The 20,436-nt window shown below is 40.5% G+C and overlaps 1 protein-coding gene across 2 annotated transcripts in view; it reads left to right on the top strand.

Annotated features, from left to right (window-relative positions):
• naa25 (N-alpha-acetyltransferase 25, NatB auxiliary subunit) overlaps window positions 1-20,436 on the top strand; it is a 45,012-nt gene that overhangs the window by 20,757 nt on the left and 3,819 nt on the right. Inside the window, exons 7-23 of one of the 2 annotated variants that reach the window (XM_022229918.2) lie at window positions 4,282-4,393; window positions 4,541-4,636; window positions 5,014-5,201; window positions 5,510-5,691; window positions 6,773-6,998; window positions 8,035-8,145; window positions 9,039-9,108; window positions 9,700-9,799; window positions 10,183-10,334; window positions 12,325-12,380; window positions 12,718-12,790; window positions 13,182-13,428; window positions 14,067-14,190; window positions 16,911-16,973; window positions 17,429-17,526; window positions 17,836-17,946; window positions 18,816-18,959. In XM_022229918.2, coding sequence (XP_022085610.2) covers window positions 4,282-4,393; window positions 4,541-4,636; window positions 5,014-5,201; window positions 5,510-5,691; window positions 6,773-6,998; window positions 8,035-8,145; window positions 9,039-9,108; window positions 9,700-9,799; window positions 10,183-10,334; window positions 12,325-12,380; window positions 12,718-12,790; window positions 13,182-13,428; window positions 14,067-14,190; window positions 16,911-16,973; window positions 17,429-17,526; window positions 17,836-17,946; window positions 18,816-18,959 — 2,153 coding nt within the window. Of the gene's footprint in view, window positions 1-4,281; window positions 4,394-4,540; window positions 4,637-5,013; window positions 5,202-5,509; window positions 5,692-6,772; window positions 6,999-8,034; window positions 8,146-9,038; window positions 9,109-9,699; window positions 9,800-10,182; window positions 10,335-12,324; window positions 12,381-12,717; window positions 12,791-13,181; window positions 13,429-14,066; window positions 14,191-16,910; window positions 16,974-17,428; window positions 17,527-17,835; window positions 17,947-18,809; window positions 18,960-20,436 lie in introns of both variants that reach the window. The other variant, XM_022229917.2, reaches the window with a different exon arrangement.

Raw genomic sequence — 20,436 nt, 5'->3', positions numbered from 1 at the left:
TCGTGTCCTTTGGTCATCACATGGTATACAGTATGTATATCATGTCTTGAACTTCAGGACCAATCCTTCTGGCCAACTTATACAAAGGTCGATTTTTAAAAAATTGATTTAAATAATTAAAACCTGATTTAAATTTTTTTTGAAAATCATGATTTTCATTAATTGGATTTGGGGGTGATTGCAAAACACTCCCAAAATTTTAAAAACAAAGTTCTGTTGTTAGGTCAATGTGTACATTTTATTCAATAATGTCTTTTTAAATTACAAATGAGGTCCTCAAATTTAAATATCATGTATATAGAAGTGTTAAAATATTAACTACCAGATATCTAAGGAAAACCAAGAAAATCTACCTTTCATCTAATGAAATGTCTCTGAAATTTTGATGTTAATATGTCTAGACATCAGACACATTCCAAGAGACTGAGGCTCCAGTCACCTGAGTCAGTTGAGGATGCTACACTTTCTCCAGATTGCCAGTTTGTTTTTCTAATTTTGGATGGACAGGAAATGAGTCTAGACAGTGTGTAGTTAGTGGTGTCACTGGGGTGGATTATCGTCGCCATGCGGACAATGATAAATGCTTGTAATACATGTAGGCGCAGAATAATGAAATACGGATCGTCACGGTATTTGACCTTTTCCTGAGAAGAGCATTACTCTGTTCAAAAAACGTCGCTAGTTCGTGGTGCAAATCCTTCAAAAAGATGCTATTGAAGTCTGTCAACGAAACTGTTAATGGCAAGATTTTTCCAAGACGTGAAAGAGTTTAGGTCAAATGACATCTTCGGTTTCTACTCTCATGCTACTTACACCTGACGTTATGATTTTTTGCAGCTTCAAGTGGCTTTGTGGAGGCTGGTCCCATTTGTCATTAAAACAGATTATAAGTAATTATTTTTGTCATGCACAGATACACGTACATGAATATGTTCACTCTGTCGTACATACTGGCACTTAAGATGTGACTGTAATTTATGTATTCATCTGCACCATATCCACTGCATACGGAGGAATGAACTGTTTATTATATTGCCCCTCTGGGAATTTTTATTGTTGTGTGAGACTACGTTTGCCCTGTCGTGAGTCATCACAGACGCTGGAGTCTGCAGCCGACTGCTTGGATCAAATTTTCGATGGATTACTCACTTCTAATGGCGTACAAATTGAAAAAAATTATCTTCAGTTGACATTTCAATGTCTGAGTTGACGTGACTTTGTTTGACTCATCCTAGTATGAAATCTGTTTTATTTTGTTATGTTTTGGTGATGGGGGAGAGACAAGGGTACTTCAATAGATGGATATTTTTAGTCGTTGCTGGTCCCCTGTTCCATGTATACCCTGACAGCCAAGAGGACAGATTGTAACCGTCCATAAAGTGCAGCGACCTGTGGGGTAGAATTGCAATACATGCTGTGCGTGTATTGATAAATACGTGTAATTTTGTTAACATCTCAGTGTAACTCAGCTGGGACTTTTGTGGACTTGTGGCTTACAGTGTGCAAGTATTTTCCTTTTCAAAAATCAAAATTTTGTTTGTACAGTTTCTATTCGAAAATTGGTCCTCCTGTGAGATTCTAAAAACTTAACATGCATTTCCCAGCGATTTTGCACAGTTCTCGACTGCATATGTACTTCTGTGGGCTAATAAGCAATATCATTTCTGATCCAGCTGCATTGTGTCCTGTATAGCATTCACACTAGTTGCAACCCTGTACAAACAAAGCCGTAATGTTTCCAGATGGGGTTGGGGGGTGATTGAAGCGGGAAGAGGGATGGGGGCAAGTTACCTCCCTAGGGGTGTTATGTACCCGTGTACCACCTTTTTTTGGGGGATTGAGGAGTTATTTCATACCTGATGTTGCCGCATGGGAGTATCGAGTACGCGCAGCCTATTTACGTATCTCAGAATGTATGGTCCTCTCATGTGGTCCGGGCACATGCACGAGGCTGGGTGAAAAATTTCCCCCCAGCCTGTTTTTCTTTTGTCACTGAGGGTGCACTTCAACTCAGAGCTGATTGGAGCCGGTGACAGTTATTTCTACTGCAGAATTACAGTTTGTTTTTGCAGCCCCAAAGATACTGAAGATTGCAATCCGCCTTGAGCAAAAGTGCCCCCTCATCAGTTCAACAGAGCAGTGTCGGTCAGGAGTGTTGAAATTTGCTGGTAGCGACGTGACTGCAGTGCATGCATTTCATAGTCATTCATGGACCTGCTAAGTTCAGTTCCAACCAAAGGAGCCTCCATTGCCAAGAAAACGGTGCCCTCTGTTGGTCCAACTCGAGGCTCATGTAGCATATCTCTAAGCTCCTGTCGTGATTCATCTCATTGGCTGTCCAACTGTTATCCCTTTTTATGCTTCTTGCTTCAGTATGACTCACAGTTTGTTACCTTTATTATTCACGTGGAGCAAATTGCCACAAATTAAGGCCGATTTCATTACGACCAGGTCAGTAATTCCATTTCACATTCACAAGGTAGAGACAGGAGTCGTTGGGGTTATTAAACTGCATCAAAAGGCCAAAAGGCCATCACCGGAATCAGCATCAGTGGCATCCTGTGTTTTAGTTTTCTTGTCTCACTGATAAAATTCTCCACGATTTCATAAACTGAAAATGTTGCCTGTTTTCATTCACATCACTCCTTGTTGAAAATGTGTAATTTTCCTGTGTTTATATTTTCACTCTGCTCTGGGTGTTTATGGGTAATAGCACCCTTTCCAAAAAAGTTTCATTTAAACTAGCATGGAAAAATTGAATTCAAAAATTTGGTTGCCTTTATATCGATGGTGTCACAAAAATGCCTTGGGTAATTGACTTGCTATCTGCTGAAGTGGAAACATTACTGTTACTTTGTAGAGAATCTCAAATGTACACGTGTATTACATATTGGATAGCACTTCCAAAGGTAAAGAGTTTCTTTAACATGGCAAGGAAACAGTGAAAAAATATGAAGTGCAATCCCTTCATATTCACATTCAAATTGGGGAAAGCACAGGGTGGGTGTATGTGTATGATGGCTTAACATCTGGGAAAACTTCCTGGATCTAGATAATTATGAGAAGTTCGTGGCTTTAGTCACTGATCTATGACGCAATGGGCATGTACAATGTCTCCCCCCCCATTAAAGAGGGTTTTAATTAACTGCCATGTTCTGACAACCATGGATGCAAAGCTCCATGCTTTTATGAAAAAGCGTACAATTCGTCCCTTCTACCAGATTACAGGAGACACATAAACTTGTATCCACAGAACTTAACTTGGATCTCAATGGCTTTGTCCCCACTGAAGACATCTTTTCCATATGAGAGGATTATTGCATTGCATCCCAGACAATGGTCTGGCTTTCCTTGCATGTTTTGTGGCTGGACATTTGTTACAAACGAGCTTCCCCTGTTCCCCTTGAGTGCTAACGACCATATATTACAGCAGTAAATAAGGCCATTAAAATTTCAAGGACATTGTACCTGTTGAAATTGAATTTTTAGTTTGTCCAATTTAATTTTTTTGGGGGGGCATCACAAGGAACGGGAGCCAGAGGTCAGCCACTTTAAATACTAATCAGTCTAAAATTTCTTGCGCTAATTGACTCAAACATTATATGGCCAAGGTTTGTTTTTTTTTCATTTACTGAAGCAATATCAGCTTTCTTTGCCAAAAGGTCGAAGGATTTAGGCGATAGGGACAGTATTGGCACTTGCAGTTCTTTAGGATTTTTTGGGGAGGTGTTTTTTTCTTTTGTCGTCATATTTTATTGTTTTCACGCTTTTGTGACTGATAAATTTAAATGTGAAAATTTGGTACATATGCCTTTGTTATAGGACATAGTGATTATACATCAGGAGAGGGTATTTTTAGTTGATACATACTAGGCAGTGTCATGAAATTTTCAAGGGAGTAGTGATTTGTTTTGTTCAGAAACTACGGCATGGAAAGTTGTAAGGTTCTTAAGAATGAGGCACGTGAAGTTTGTCGGGCAGTGTGCTACATTTATAAGGTTTGCAATCACTGCAAAGTGTGGCATGGAAGTATCAACAAGAATTTGTCCAACGTGCAGAATTTGTTAGCCAAGGATGGGGGTGTATGTTAAATATGATTAAATTTACATGTTGTGAGTCTTTTATACACCATCTGAACATACATGCGTAAACAGCTATTTAAACCTTACAGTCAACCATAAATACAGTGACCTGTTTAAAACACCAACGTTTTTTTATTTCACTCAAAAAAGCTTTGGTGGAAAAAAATTCAAATCTGTTTTACCTTCCTCCTACCTGCAGAATTCTTGAAGGCTGAGGTGGATGCTTGCCCCATCCGGAAGGCAGAGCTTCTGTGCAAGATGGGGCGATGGGCGGAGGCAAACTCTGCCTACAAGATACTTCTCACAAAAAGGTGCTGTAAGCTCCCTCTTGAAGTTTTTATGGTTCCGGTTTCCAATCTGTGTCAGTATTGAAACAAGGCTGTTGACAGCAATGCCAAATAATTTTGCAGGATTCTCCCTTCACTGGCTCCTTTCTGTCATGTTTGTCTTCTGTGTAGTCCGGACAATTGGCTGTTCTGTAAGCAGTACTTTAAGACAGCGCTGGCGCTCATCGAAAATAACTGGTCCCCTCCTGCGGCAGGAGAAAGCGGCAGGTAAGCAGCTTGATCAACAAAGTGGATGAAGATGCAACCCTTGCTATCATAGTGTGTAGGTGTCCAGAATATCTCTGGCTTGACACTTGGGTTTTGTGAATTCATTCCTCAAAGTTGAGATCCTCCAGCTCACCGCAGTTTCCATGTTTACTTCATAAACAATTGCTTGTCTAATGTGAGGCCAAGGTTCAAAGAAGTTTCATTTGCTCTCTGAAGTAATCCTTTAAAAACCATAACCTGACTACAAAAGCTGATACGAGTTGATGAACAGAGCATTTTTGACTTCAACGCAAGTTTTGACATTAAACACACGTGGAGATTGTAACCGTTCAGGACTTAATGTTTATCGAAACTATGCCTTTACATTTGTTTGGTAGTGGTAATGGCAACGTGAGTCAGCCGGACTATACAATAGACATGGTGCTCAATTTCATCCAAGAGAAATCAGAGGCTGAGAAGAGAGCAGCCAAGGAGGGCCATGCCCTCCCAAGAGGCATCTTCCTCTCTGGGATACAGTTGCTGAGGATTCTTAAAGAGAAAGAGTCTCCGCACATATTAAAGATGGGTAAGGACATTCAGTATTTCATATTGAACCATCTTTCAGCCATTCCATTGTTAGCACTTACATAGCTGCCACATCAATATCCATATTACCACTTTCCTTTTACTTGTGTATTGTTTTATGAACTTGCACCGATGGGTACAAGTTTCTCCCATGTACAATTTAGACGCATGACATGGATCTTGAAGCCATTTTAACGTAGCTCCGATATGACAGGCACTGGTCTATACTTTTTTCTGAATGTTGATGAAAGTTTCAAATCAACACATGTCCTTCATTTTCTTTTTCTGACACAACATGACCTCTGATAGGACCGAGCACTGAACTTTTCAAACGCTATTTTGACTTGTTTGGAGACCGTCCCTGTTGCTACGACGACCTGTGTCAGTTCTTGCCCCTCATTGCGCCAGAGGACCACCAGGGTTTTGTGCAGAGTCTTCTTGACACGTTGGAGATGGAGCTGAGCGATGATGGAATGAAATATGCAAAATCAGTAAGCTGTTTTTGCATTATTTCAGAAGTACTCTTGACAAAGATTATATTATCCAATAATTTGTAACGGCAGTTATTTTTTTTCTTAAAGTTCATTTTGCTTTTCCTTGATCTTAAATAGTTAAATTGATATCTTTCTAACTTGGTATAAAATTGACAGGTTGTTGCATGAATCGTTATATTGTGAGTCACATCTTCCACAAAGACATAAGTTTGACCTGACCAGAAACCATTTGTTGTGTTCATCAATAAAGTATTTCAACCTCAGCAATTGCTAGTCTGTGATGACCAGATGTGTCTAGTTTTCTAATTGAGGACCAGCATTTGTGTGACAGTGCCCTGCTGGTTTTTTCCCATGTTTACGAAACAAAGGAACTGTGAAGGGTTTTGAAATACAAAACTTACTCTGCAGAGGTTAAGGCTGCGTCAATTTTAATAATTCACTATTTGAATCATGTCAATTCGATTGAATATCCGAATATTCGGTCATATCAACTGGCTGATTGTTGATGAATAAATCACATACAAAATCACTCGCAAAAACGCACACTATTGTACACTATAATCACTGTAATAGCTTCTCACATCTCTACAAATATCTCCAACCACAATTTAGCAAGATTCAAGAGACAAATAATACTCTGTTTCCTGTTGAAAATGTATAGTCCTTTTAAACTTTGTAATACATCATGTACTTTTTAATCGTAAGGTTTCTGTGGTTTCTCATTTGAATATGCTTGGAACAAGCCTCCATCGTGCAATTTTTCTCATTTGAAACAAAAGAAAATTCTCCTTTCCCTTTCTTGTATTTTGCATTCAAATAGTCAGATTTGAAAAAAGATATTCAGATATTTTATGATTGAATATTCGGATGTTCAGCACAGCCTTAGCTGAGGCTTACTTTAAAAGGGTTTTGAATGTGTGTAGCTAACCTCGTGAATAGAGTAATTTTGAAGGGTTGAGAACTGTGAATGAGAAGGGGGTGCAGAAAAAGCCAACATGTCTTCAGAACTGTGCCCGGTAATAAAAAGACTTTTGGATTGGTAACGCCAGCGTACCTGGCATTGACGTTCTTGCCGCAGGTAAAGCAAATCTACAGGCACCTGTGCATCCTGAAGATCAGTCGCAGGTTAGGCCTTCAGGACAATCTCTCTCAAGAAGAGAAGCTGACCCTTGCCAAGGAGCTCATCAAACGCAGCGAAGCAGCGCAGAGTTATGGCAAGGACCTGCTCTGTACTGATTTACAGTATGGAGATGAATACCTGCTAATGGCTGTGCATTTGCTCATTGATATCTGGGAGGAAACAGGTAAGATTTATGCATTCTTTTTGTTACAGTACACTGGTCACAACAGCTCCAGGAGCTGTCCATTAGGAGTAGAAATACATTTTACAGAGAATCCAGTAATTGCATGAAAAGATATTTAGGTAAAATGCTCATAAATTTTGTAAGTCAAGCTTAAAATGGTTGTAAATCTTGAACGTGAGTATGACAGTTGTATCAGATTTGAAACTTACTACCATTCCAGCATTTATGATTTTCACGGAAATCACTTCTCTGTAGCAAACCTGTCTCCCAATTGCCTAAAATTTATGGAGTTTTTAATCACTAAAGTACATTTTCAACTTAAGCTTGCGTTGATGGACTTTGAAGCTCCATGTAGTGGGCTCAGCAATATTGTAATTCTAGTATTTTTAAATTGGATAAGGCGTTTCATTTGTTCATTATGAAATTTGATCATTGTGCTTCATTTTACCCACTCAGAAAATCCTTTCTTGTTGCCAGGTTTTCACTAGAAACACTTTCATCACTGTGTAGTCTCTCTCCATTGTTAGACTGTATCCAGAAGTTCAATAGTCTATTCTTTTAGTGTCTAATCGCTTCTTAGTCTTAGTCAAATTGAAATTAATTTTCTAGAACAAGTTTGAAGTCTTGCTGTATTAGTGCTGAACCATTACTCAGACTATGGCATGGGCAGTGGCTCAATCTGAGTCTGAGAGATGGAGATTTTGGATGTGATATTATGTTGGGTTCAGATTTAGAAAGAAAGGGGAAACCAAAACCAGTCAGAGTCCCTAATCAGCTCAGGGCTTTGCATAATGATGCCGCAGCCAGAACCTCAAGATGGGATTTCAGAAATTGCCCAAGACTTGCAATGCCAGATTTGAGCAGTGACAATAAGTCTATCTGTCATTGATTTTGTCTGGTACCCAAGGTCCTCAGCATTTGTAGATATTTTACCATGGATAATTGCAAAGTAGTCAACAAGCCCCAAGAACCAACCAAATTTTACAGGATCTGATCACTGGACATTTTATTGAACTAGGTGTAACTTTATTGACAGGAGAAGACAAATACTTGTGGAGGATGCTTGGACTTCTAGAGAATGGACTGTCGTCTAGTTCCTCATGTCATCATATGAAGTTGCTGCTTATACGACTGTACTGTCTCGCTGGTATGATTCCGTTGTGATCAAGGCTTTTATCAGTCATTTTATTGAAGGGTAATATTGAGGTCGAATCTCATGGAAATGAACCTTAACTCCTCAAGATCATTCGAGATGCAGCTGGAGAGATATTTGAGGGGTGAAGAGGGTGCTGCGAATGTGGTAGGGCTTTATATATGTACTTTGTGAAAATTAAAGTGCGAAGAAAACGCTGCTGATTTCCTCTCAAAGTGGGGGACTTGGGCAGATTCAGGAAGGTCCTTGTAAAAAAAAATGCTTTAACCGAGGTCAGAGGTTTGATCATTCAGTGCCTTAGGGTAGATTGTACACAGTTGTGGAAATTAGAGCCCAGCTTTCATTCAATCGCACGGGGCAAGGTATTCCCTTGAAAACTGAAGCGTAAATCGGGATCAGACAGTGTGGATAATTCACATGAAGTTTCCTGAATTTTCCTCTGTACATTGTATTTAATTGATTGCTTATATGTGACCCGCTCTGTGAAAATGAGTCTTAAGTCGACAGAGCCACTTGGAGTAAAAAGTCCTTTAGAATAATTTTGTGCAGTGTAAATCAATAGGAACCCACAGCATTTGTCACCATGGAGTATCCACTTTCATCAAGATGCCAAACAGGGTGAAACATCAAAACAAAAAAACTCAAAATTTGCTCTTTCCAATACAAATGGAAACTCAAAAATGTCCTAGGTGACTTAAGACTCATTTTCACAAAGTGGGTCACATATTTGCTGTGTGGACAATGTTCTGGAACAACATTTTTCTGCAGCTCTGTGAGTTCTGGAACTCTCTGTGAACGTGTTTGCAAAGGGAGCACTTTGGAATGGTGCTACTACCTGAGGCGTTCTTGAGTTTCTGCTATTGCATGTGTTCTGTTGTTTTCCACAGGTGCCTTCGGTCCAATACCAGACCTTTATGATGGGCTGGACATTAAACACATTCAACAAGACACATTAGGGTAAGTTACTTATTGGTAAGCAGTTGTTGGAATCAAGTGCGAAGTGGTCTCTCAGAAGTAAGCATTATTGTAGCTGTAGCCACATTTTACAGACATGGCCTACTGTCAATATTGTGCACACAGTTGAACTTCTTACACTCCAGTGGACAAGAGGTAAGGAAGGGTGCATGGTACAGATGTGCTGGCTTGCACCTCTTTTTCTATGGGTGCAACCACTTTTCATCTGAATGAATACAAAGACCTTTGTGCTTGCATTATGGGAATGCATTCGCAGAAATGATGCTTATGTGCTCATCCATATTTCTACACGCTAAAAACAATGCTTATGATAAAATGCCTTGCCCAGGGACGTAAACAGTCTGATCTTTAAAAGCAGAATTCATATTTTTTTCAAGTACTTACATTATCAATGTTGTGTTGTTAGCACGGTGTACAAACATTGTAACTTCTTAATGTTCCTTGATGTACACAACCAATTTTACTACACCTGCTTTCAAAGATAACAGCTCAAAGTTGATCAATTACAACATGGCATCACAGCAAGTTCTTCCTTGAAGCCACATTTCAACCCTTCCCATCTGCCTTCACTAGGTACACAGTCTCAGGATACGTGACTAGCTTGGGTCATTTTACCTCAGCCACTGCCTTGTTCAACACAACTCTGAAATTCTTCAACTCAAACCACAAAGATGTAAGTGTCGCAGCGTAGTAGTTTCAGGATTTTTCGGGCTATTTTTGGCCAGGTAGCAAACTGTATAAATCATGCAACTATAGTTTCCACTTTAACAAATGGTATGTCTTGGACAATTAAGAGCGATTGCTTTCGGCTGCAGAAAGTAACTAACCAAAATGCAGGTGATAGTGATAATGATCAACAGTGGCTATTTGGCTTCAAAAGTTCCACAGAAAAGTAGTTAAAAATTCAGAAGTAATGCCAAAACATTTAAATTTTATTATCATGGATTTAGAGGCTGTTCTTCTTTTACTCTGACAGTTGTTGGGTACCGTGTCCAGTGGCACGTGTCATCGGTAACATTTGTTCCAATGAATACTGTATGTTCCCATTTTTTATAGACCACTGAGTACATGATCACAGCGTACAAGTTTGGGACGTTCCACAAGATTCCAGAATTTCTGACATTTCGACAACGAATCAGCAACTCTCTCCATCGTACTCTGGTCACTGTGGAGAAACTTCTCCTGGAACTGCTAACGGAAGCAGAAATGTAAGAAAAATGTATCATTGCCCGCATGCCAGAGATAGGCTCCGGTTTGTTGCTGTTTCACTGCTCGAATTCTAATTTGGTACCAGGACATAATGTGACTCGGCCTCATTCAGTGTCCAAGAAGAATTCTTTAGAGTTCAAAAGAGAAGCGTGTGGGTCATTCTATAAATTTGGGGTCCCATTTTTTTCCCGTCCTTTTTACGTCTGGCATATGATTTTAATGTTTAGAACTGATGGTTTAATTTCCAAGACTGAACAAGTACTGCAAATTACCTGCCAAACAAATAAAAATAGTTTGAAATCAGTCAGGTAACAGGGACAGAAAATGTCACACTTTGGACGCCAATTTTATAGAATGACCCATATGTTAAACACCGTTTTTCTGGCGAACATTAAAATATCACAATATATGCCCTAAGAGAATGTCATGGTAGAGTAGAGTGATTGAAATCTCTGTCCAAAACCTTGCTCTCTCAGGGTCATTTTGGGCCATTTTATAGCTAGATATGCCAACAACCTCCACACAAAGGGCTTTGAAGGATGCATTACCTTACCAGCAAAAGACTCCAAATGGAGTAAATTGGAGGATGTCATTTGCCCATCAAAGGATTAGCCTGTGTTGCTGATCTCCACTGTAGTGGAGTCTCTATGATAGAACTTGGGGCAGTTATGGAAGGGAAATATTGCAATAATTTGGAGGGTGTAACAGCAAGGTTGAATGCCAGAAGATTCTTTTTCTCTAGTTCTGGTTATTTATAATGGATGTGTAATCGGTAAGGCAGGGTTCCAGCTGCCGTTCGCCATTCTCGCCAATTTGCAAATAATTAAAATTTTGGCTGTTATTCCATTGACCTGGCGAAAAAATTAGCGATTATTTTGCAAATTTAGACAAACCTTACCATTTGTTCGTCACCGAAATGTCATAGTGGTATAAATAATACTAATAACATTAATACTATTAATTTCCAACTTTCACAAACAGTTCCCATTCACAGTCGCTGTCGCAGTGGTGAAAATACATGTGCAAAACTCACTGCATTAAACAAAGCTGCTCTGGTTCCCGCCGCGCCACCCACATGCAAAAGAATGCGTGATGGAAATGAAGCAACCAGAACCAGTCTATATATGTACTGTACATTCCGGTCAATTAATTACACTACATCAGCCATACACGCACATCGCATGCAACCCTAAAGCTGCAGGTCAAAAAAAGCATCGATGTCGCAAGAGGTTTTCTGCAAGTTAATTCACAGAACTTGGTCTCTTATGTATGTATGTATTTTCTGTGTTCATGAGTTTTATTTGAGGTTGTTTTGCTTGTACTTGAGGCTAGCGTGTTTTGACAAATTTCCTGCCGCAGCACAAGGTTTATCACCCGCTGGTCTGGATGCATGACGCATGCTTACCAAGCAACACAAGGACATTGTTGGCCAGTTTGCCGTCGTGATTGCCCGAGTAGCATTGTGTGAATCGTCCGTAATTCTTGTGAATTGTTGATTGTATAGATTTTTACATAGATTAAAACAGGTGTTCATCACTTTTTGAGATAATTTTGGAAGCTGTCATCCCCATTTGTGCCTTTCAAACAGCACAATAAATTGCCCCCCAAACAAAACAATTTTCAGACCTACCGACCGAACCGATTGTTTAATCGGAAGCACAACTATTTTTATGGCCAAATAAAAGACCGCTTACATGCAGAAGGCCTTAGTTAAATAACCATAATAATCGTGGATTCCAAGAAATCTTGGGCAAGTGTTTATCCAATTCAGATAAGCAAATTTATGGCATGGCCTGCCCGACCAAGCAAAAAAAAAAAAGTTGTTGAGGTCCCAGTCCGGTTGAGCGTAGGCCCATGAACAGGTATGCATGGGCTGCACATGCACGAAGAAATCAGATCATATTAAGATGTGAAGTCAGAAACAAAGCTTTATCTCTGCGCTGTCCTGAATGGATAATTTGACATGTTTGAGTATTGTGGTTTGTCCAGAGCGGGGAACACTCTGAGAGATTTTGTTGTCGACATGGATATCCATCCTGAAAAAGGTGAGTTGAACAAACAATTTCGGTTTTGACGAATTTACATTTGCTATCACCTCCTCAACTGTGTAAAAAAGACTACAGATTGCTTTGATATTGTTCATCAACCAAATATTTGCTAGTCACTGGTGTGATGGTGTATTGGTCTCCAGTTTCTATTGTCTTTATTAAATTCAAGTTTTCTTTATTCACTCACCAACTTGAATAATTCCCCTTGCCAGTGTTTCTTGTCACTCTCTCTTTGTGGAAATTCCTCAGTCACTTTATGATCCTTTTCCAATATTCTCTAGGACCATGCGTGTTGCTTAGTTTCAGCAGTTTGCTCTCTTCCTGTTTTGCACAGACAATACCAAATGGGAAGAAATCTCAGACAACAGAGATCTTGATATCATGGTGTCTTGGGCCCCAGAACACAGGTAAGGTATAACTTCTGCTGTTGATTTGTTTAACATACCGTACATGTACAAAATTAGCTAATTTGCTGTTTGGCTCTCCCGAATTTAACAAAATGTCATGATTTGCTTCACCAAATAAACTACCATGGAAAACTGTACAGATTCAGTCATTAACAATAGATGGTCAGAATGAAGAAAAGCAAGGAATGTGATTCCTCAACCTGTGGAACACCAGTGGCTGTGGCTAGCTCCTGACTGAAAAATGCTCAGACAGGAGCCATCATAGAGGTGGATAGCTCAGTCAGTAGGTCCCCAAGGCTCTGGAGTTTGTGAATTCAATTCTGCTGCGGTCAATTTCTTTGTTCAACCAAATAGTTTAATTTTTTCCTTCTTTTTCGTTCTCTCTCAAAAGGCAACTTTCTGAGGAGGATCGACGAGCGTCCTCGCAGCAGGAGAAATCCTGGCTGAAAGTGAGGCAGTTGACATTGCGGTCCCTAGCCGCTGCCACCTATCTCACACCAAACTCACCCTCAACACCTGACAGCACCCCCACAAATAATGGGGAAGGACCCAGCTATGAGAAGGTGCTGGCTGCATTAACAGACGAGTTGGACAGGCACTTGGTTGAAGTGGCAGAAGATCCCACTACGCATAGAAAAGTGAGAACTTCTAGGAAGATGACAAAGTACATTTTTTAAGGGTTGAAAACAAGGTATAAACAATAAGCGGTATCAACTTTGCCCCCGAGATCCTTCTGAAGTTTTGGAGGATTTTGCAGAATTGAGGAAGATGGAGTCCAACCAACATCACATTACACAGGATTTGATGCCCTTTAAAAATTAGAACCCGAAAGTGGGTTGAGACATATTTTTCCTGTGTGGTCGCAGTGCATTTTTGTCATGCCAAACCTTCAGAAGTTTTCCATTAATGTCTTACAATCATTTTGACACTGATTTTATGTAAATCTGGGATACTTTTCTGGCAAAATGCCCATTTTTGTGTGAAAGGCCAGACAACAATGTCAACTTGCCCATGGATGTTATCAATGCATGTCAGACGGTGTTGAAATTTCACAGATGGACTGCTGTGGATGCTTTCACATGCTTGCCAAGTTTGAAAAACATTCTGGCACAGGACACCAGACTTTCTCGCGGGGAGTATATTTCAAAAGGGCACTCCTCCGAATTATGAGCTCCACATTAGTTTCTATGTCCTGACTGGTTCGTACACTGGTCTTGTTTTTTTATGTGATCCGAAGAAAGTCATTTAATCTTTTTCGGCCATTTTTCTTCCCCAGTTTCCTATTCAAGGGCCGCCATGCACGCGGATGGTAAACTACCTCAAGGGGAATTGTGGGAAGATTTTCCTAATGGCACTGAGGGTTACGCTGAGCATACGTGAGCTCTCCATGCAGCAAGACGGTAAGGCCTCAGTGAGACCTCATTCATTGTGAGGACTTTCAGGTAAAAAGTTGGCCATTGTTGTCTAGTTAAAATATGTACAGCTTTGCTGTAAGTTTTGCTGTAATCCTGAGCTTGAGGCAGGAAAAAAAATTGCCTTCAGCACGGAATTAAAATTGTAAGTTTCTGCCAAAATGTGCACTTAGCTGAACCTTTGGCTTCCGTTTAAAAGTTGCCAGATGAAGCCCTGCTTCTCTGAATTATGAACAAAAAAGTGGCTTTCTTGTTCTTAGCAGTTTTTAGCAGTGTTGTAGTGGATTCCATCACAAGTCCTCACTGGTTCAAGTCAAGTCCTCACTTGTCATCCAGTCTGAAGTCAATTCACAAGCTGTTCAGAGTAAACGATGATTAACCACTTTGTGCTATGCCCGTTTATCCATGTTGATTCTGCTGGGTCGTGTAATTTTTCATTTTTTTCTGTTTTCAAAACTGTAAAAATTCATAACTTCATTTACTGGACGTTTACACCCACAACAATGACTGTCTGGTGGCTACTCTAATCTGACAGAGATCATCAATTGACACCCGAGTGTTTCAGCCAGGCCAGCCGCCTTGTAAAAAGAGCCAAGATTGTGCAGTGTTACGTAATTTCCTTTTGCTCCTGAAACCGACACATTGCACTGTTGACCTCTTTTCAATAGGGTCATATTAGCATGCAGTGGTGCTGTATCTGTATCGCTCACCACTGGAGTGCTAGAGCGCTTTTTTTCCCTGGTGGTAATACACGCGCGCTGAATGCCACAAACAGTGGTATAATCTTTCAAAACAATGACAGATTTCCTCCACTATTGACAACTGAAAAAATGTTGGAAATTCCCAGCAGCTCCATCTTTTGTTCCGAGTGTGGTCTTTTGTTACAAGGCCCAGCTCTTTTGTCTGATTTCAGGCACCCCGGCAATGTGTATAAAGCCAACGTCTCCGAAATCAGGCTCCCCGGCAGCAAGTTAAGGCACTTTGTTGTCATTGTTTATCCGCCATTACGTTTGACCGAAATTGTGATGTTAGTGTGATAAACTTGACCACAACTCTGAATTCTAGATATTTGAGCATCTCATTTTCAAATTTGTTATTCCCGTTTAGTAGTTTTTACAGTTTTTTACGTTGTTTTTATAGTTTACCTCCATGACCCGAATTCCTTTGATATACTAGGCCCAAATTTATGGCAGTGTTTAACAATTAGTGGAAAAGTTACACTAGAAAATTTTGCTAACCTCAACCACTTGCTGTCAGGGTTTCCGCTACCAGACTCCTCGGGTTTATATGCAAAGCCAGGCTGCCCGAAATTGGACAAAAGAACTGGGCCTTGTAACAAAGGCCGTACTCAGAATAAAAGACTGAGCTGCTAGGAATTGCCAAAAATTTTTCACTGTCAATAGTGGAGAAAATCCAGCATTTTTTTTTAAACAGTATACCAGGGATTGGGGCATTCAGTGCGAATGGATTACCATCTGGGACAAAAGCGCTTCAGCACTTCAGGGATGAGTGATACAACACCGCTCCATGCTAATCTGGTCAGCATTTGAAAAGATGCCAGCAGCGCACTGGGCCAGTTTCGGGAGCAAAAGAAAATTACATAACACCGCACAATCTGGGCGCTCTTAACAAGGCAGCATGCCAGGCTATTGAAAAATACTCGGGCATCAGTACATGTTGTCTGTCAGATTAGAGTTGCCACCAGACAGTCATTTGTGTGTATGGTGTGGGTGTAAACGTCCAGTAAATGAAGTTATGAATTTTTTAAGAATTTTGAAAACAGAAAATCTTGAAAATCCCCCGGGAATACGTCATGCAACTTTAAATTAAACCCGGCAGCATATGGTTAAGCACTATTCAATAGGGTGGATTGTGTTAATAGTTGTATGGAGATTTGCATTGTTCTATTAAGAAAATTTGTCCCCCGACGTAAGCATGTTTTTTGCTTTGCTTACTGCATATGGTCCCAATGACATTTGGATCTGTCCACAGTAAAAGACACACTTGCGAGACATGCAGTACAAGTTTCCAACTATAAAATTTTGCCATTATTTTGCTTGTATGTCTTCACTGTTTCTGATTGTTGCCATAGAAAAGGTAAAGATAAATTGAGCAATATTTGAGAAATTACAAAAGTTTATAACATTCGTCACATGGACAGACACTTTGTTTCTTAAGTATGAAAATTAAATTCAAAACGCAATTGAAAGTTACCCGCAATGTGTCAAGTTCTCTTTTTAGTTTACTTTTGGAAACTTTAATTATCATATAAAAACAATTCCAGTGTAGAAAACACTGAAATTTTTTTTCAAGAAAAAATGTAGCGGGTCAATGTCATGGAGCTTCTCACACACAAAATATTTGCTCAGCAAAAGTAGGCTACCAGCCAAAGTACCCTGCATCGTACATGTATTCGTGTGTGTCTCTTGTGAGCCGTTACCAGCTGATTAGCTGCTCAGCATGAAAATTGACTGAGCAGAATTCTCTACTTGTTAGGTCAGTAAAATTAGGCTTGGGATTTCGAACCCAAAAGTGTTTAGCTTGAAACCCCAAATTTACACGTACCAGGCGCAAACTACATGTAGAAGGGGTTGGGCTGAGATTTAAAAATTTAAAGATTAGAGTGTTATAATGCATAAAAGTCACCCCATAGACGAGATGTATAAAGTCAAGCATGAAGTCAAGCCTTTGGAATGTTTTATTCTCAGATAACGCAGAGTTGCAGAGTACAATAGAACAAGCCTTCACCAGCATCACCGACAAATTTTCAGGTAACCAATTTTTTTTTGTTTTCAAATAAGGTTGAAACCTTAAGGTTGAAACCTTGCTCCAAATATGAAGTTACGCTCAAAATAAAATGGCATAATCGGGCTGTGGTTTTTCCATAAAGCAATTTTATAGTATGAAGGAGAACACCGCAGAAAAGTCCAGTACCAGTCTATGCTCTTGGTAGAAAGAGGCAAGGGGGGAGTCACTGACTTGACCAAAGATGCACGGCCTTGCCTGCAACTGGATTCTAACCCATGACACTTATATTACAAGTCAAGAACCCCACCTACCAAGTGTATTTGTACACAAGAGGAATTTGAATTCTTTGTTGTAAAACTGTTGCCTATTTCCAGTTTTGGGACAGTAATTGTGTGAAGCTTATATTCTCAAATGCAGCCGTATGATTTTGCAACCTGTGATTTATCAAGATTGTTGTTTTGATTGTTTCTTTGGACAGAATCTTTAAGGAGAAGTAGGCGGTGCTTAATCCGAGAAGATGGAGAGTCAAGACATTTTGACAGACAGGTTCTTCCAGAGTTGGCCTTACTTGTTGAGGTACATTTTTTTGCAAGTTCTTCCCAGAGATGTGAGGAAAGTGAGCAACCTAACAAGGGACTCACACATGAAGCCCCTCCCATAAAATGTTTTGACCAGTGACAGCCCGCGATTGCACCACCAAATGTCCGGTAGACATCCAGTATGCAAGCACTTTTGTGGTGACATGTACAGTGAGAACATGCAGTGTGGGTCCACATGTCCGTTGGCAGGGCTTAAGGGATCATTGTTCTACTGGACATAAATCTGCTGTTTTTGAACAAGAGGAGGTGCTTGGCTCATTTGCAACTTTTCTCCTCCTATCCACAGACACTGGCTTTTGTCATATTACTTGCCGGAGTCAAGTTCCGGCTTCTCAAACCCATGAAGGCAGCAGCCCTGAGGAAGAGCAGAAAAAAGAAAGGCGGAGCCACAGCGAAGGTAAAGAAAACATCGACCACTGAGCAAGCACATCGCTAATTTGCCCAACTTTGAGTGGTTGGTGAAGAGCAAACCGTCAGCCAGTCACTGAATTTCAATCTTGTAGTTAGCGGGTTGGGATCGCTTTGGGCACTGTTGTGTTAATCGGTACTGCCCTAGAATAAGAGATGGTCCTTTGGAGAGAATTTACAGCATGCGTGCGCAAGTTTGATGCGGGATACACTGAGCATGCACAACCACACAGCCACAAAAATTCAAAGATTTCTCTTCCTGGGTTTGTGTACCAGACATGAAATTTATTTCTGGTGAATGTTTACATCAGCCCTGTCGCCATACAGAGCTTGCATTGCAGGCCAAAATGTTCCGTTGTTTTTCCCTTTGAGGCCTGTCTGGTGTCAATTTTTTACTGTAAATACATCCTCTCTGAAATGGAGTTTCTGTCTGTAAGAAAAGTAGCAGCATATTTCCATGGGTAGTTACAAATCTCACATAAAAGCTTAGGAAAGAAGTAACTATAAACTCTAAAAGAGCCTGTGTGTTTTTAAACCCTGTCCTGCTTGGGAGTCTTCCAAAACTCACCTGTTGCATGGCCAGTGTTGTTGAAATGCTGCATACATTTATAAAAGACATCCATCGCCAAAGCTAACATTGTATCTAACCTGTTTTTAAAGCAGGCTTTTCACAAGAAGTAATGTGTACGAGTTTCATAACATCGGTGCCTAACCATAAGATATCACAGTTTTAAAAAAATGTATTGCAGTGATATTGGAGAATTTACATGGGGACGGAATCTACCGTCCTGTGCTCTTTGAGGTTGAAACACACTTCTAATTGAAATTTTGAAGGTATGTCTTCTTGTCCAGTTGCAGATGCCGATTTTCCAGCATTTCAAGGATTACACTGAGAATGTGCAACAGCTGGCCAATGGTTTGACAGCAGCAGTGCAGGACATTGACCCAACGATGCTGTCGCTCGACCTTGGGAAACTCAAACTGTCTGAGTCCAGCCTAGAGGTAAATTTCAAGAGATCTTATCTGATTCTGTAAGTAGGTGCCTTTATTGTGGATTTGTGTCTGGCGAAAACCAATGTTGTAGTACTCGTACTCGGTACTCATACTCGAATACTACTCGAGTACCATTTTCAGAGCACTCGTTTTTTACTTGCACTGGAATTTTATACTTGAACAACAGTTCTTGTACTTGGGCTGCAAATACTCGGGAATAAAATAGTACTCAAGCATCGAGGTACTCGTACTCAATTAACATGTACTTAATAAAAATCCTTTAAATCCCGTTATGGCCATTGAAATACAACGGTACAAGAAAATCGATCCTCGCAGGCTGATATTCGGTAAGGTCTGACAAAGACAAGGCTTACACATTTGCCGTCTTAGCCAATTACGAACGCAAAACGCCGGTGTATTCCTGGTCTTGGTTCCAAGACCGTCCTGTTTATTTCACGACACAAACCATCACCAGACTTAACGGCCGGAAGGGGCAATGCCACTGTGTATCGCCTTGTAAAGTGCATGTACACTGCACACTGAATGCAATAACAGATCGCAGCACCGCGAAAGGCATCTTGGGTCCAAGACTAGTAACACTCAGTTTAGTTGTAGGTAGTCTGGTTCCCGGACCTGACATAGAATCTAAAACATAGACAAACATGGGCATAGGAATATTAAGTCTGGAAGCAGACTTCACCCTTCAATGTTTAAGCATTCGCATTGTTCGTGCACAACACATCACGAGTCTGAGTCCCACTGGTACTTGCACATTGTACATGTCCACGTGTAAGCACAGATTACCAATCACAACTCCATTGGGATGGATGTTGTTTCGGAATGTTCTTTATGTGGATTTTGGCTGGGATGACAATCACACAGGGTTTTTATCTGGTACCCTTTGGTTTTGAGCAAGGGTTTTTGCTACATCTGCAAATTTTATACTTAAGCAACTCTGTAAAATTGGTCCATGCATCAATGCCATTTGCTTATTCTTGATGCTTTTACTTTTGAGTCAATTAACCACTTCCTGCCGGGCGACCCGTTTTCGAGTACATAGGCTTTATATGCAGAGCCGGGGAGCCCGGAACTGGGACAAAAGAGTTAGGTCTTATAACAAAAGACAGTGCTCAGCACCAAAGACTGAGCTGCTAGGCATTACCGACGTTTTTTCGCTGTCAAAAGTGGAGATAATCCAGCCTTGTTTCGAAACAGTATACCACGGTTTGAGGCATTTTGAGCGAGCGGATTACCCCTGGGGACAAAAGCTCTCCACCACCGCAGCGATGAGCCACACAGCACCGCTGCACGCTTATCTGGCCCCTATTAAAAGAGGTGAGCAGTGCACTGTGCCGGTTTCAGGAACAAAAGAATCTTACGTAACACCGCACAATCTGGGCTCTTTTTCCAAGGCTGCAGGCCTGGCTGAAATATTCAAGAGTCTGTGAATTTTACCTGTTAGCTTTAGAGTAGTGCCCAAAGAGTC

The sequence above is a fragment of the Acanthaster planci genome, linkage group LG09 (assembly GCF_054643075.1).
Source record: "Acanthaster planci isolate LZ-2023a linkage group LG09, COTS_SCS, whole genome shotgun sequence".
In the NCBI taxonomy this organism is placed as follows: Eukaryota; Metazoa; Echinodermata; class Asteroidea; order Valvatida; family Acanthasteridae; genus Acanthaster; species Acanthaster planci.
This window is presented reverse-complemented; position numbering and strand designations above follow the sequence as displayed.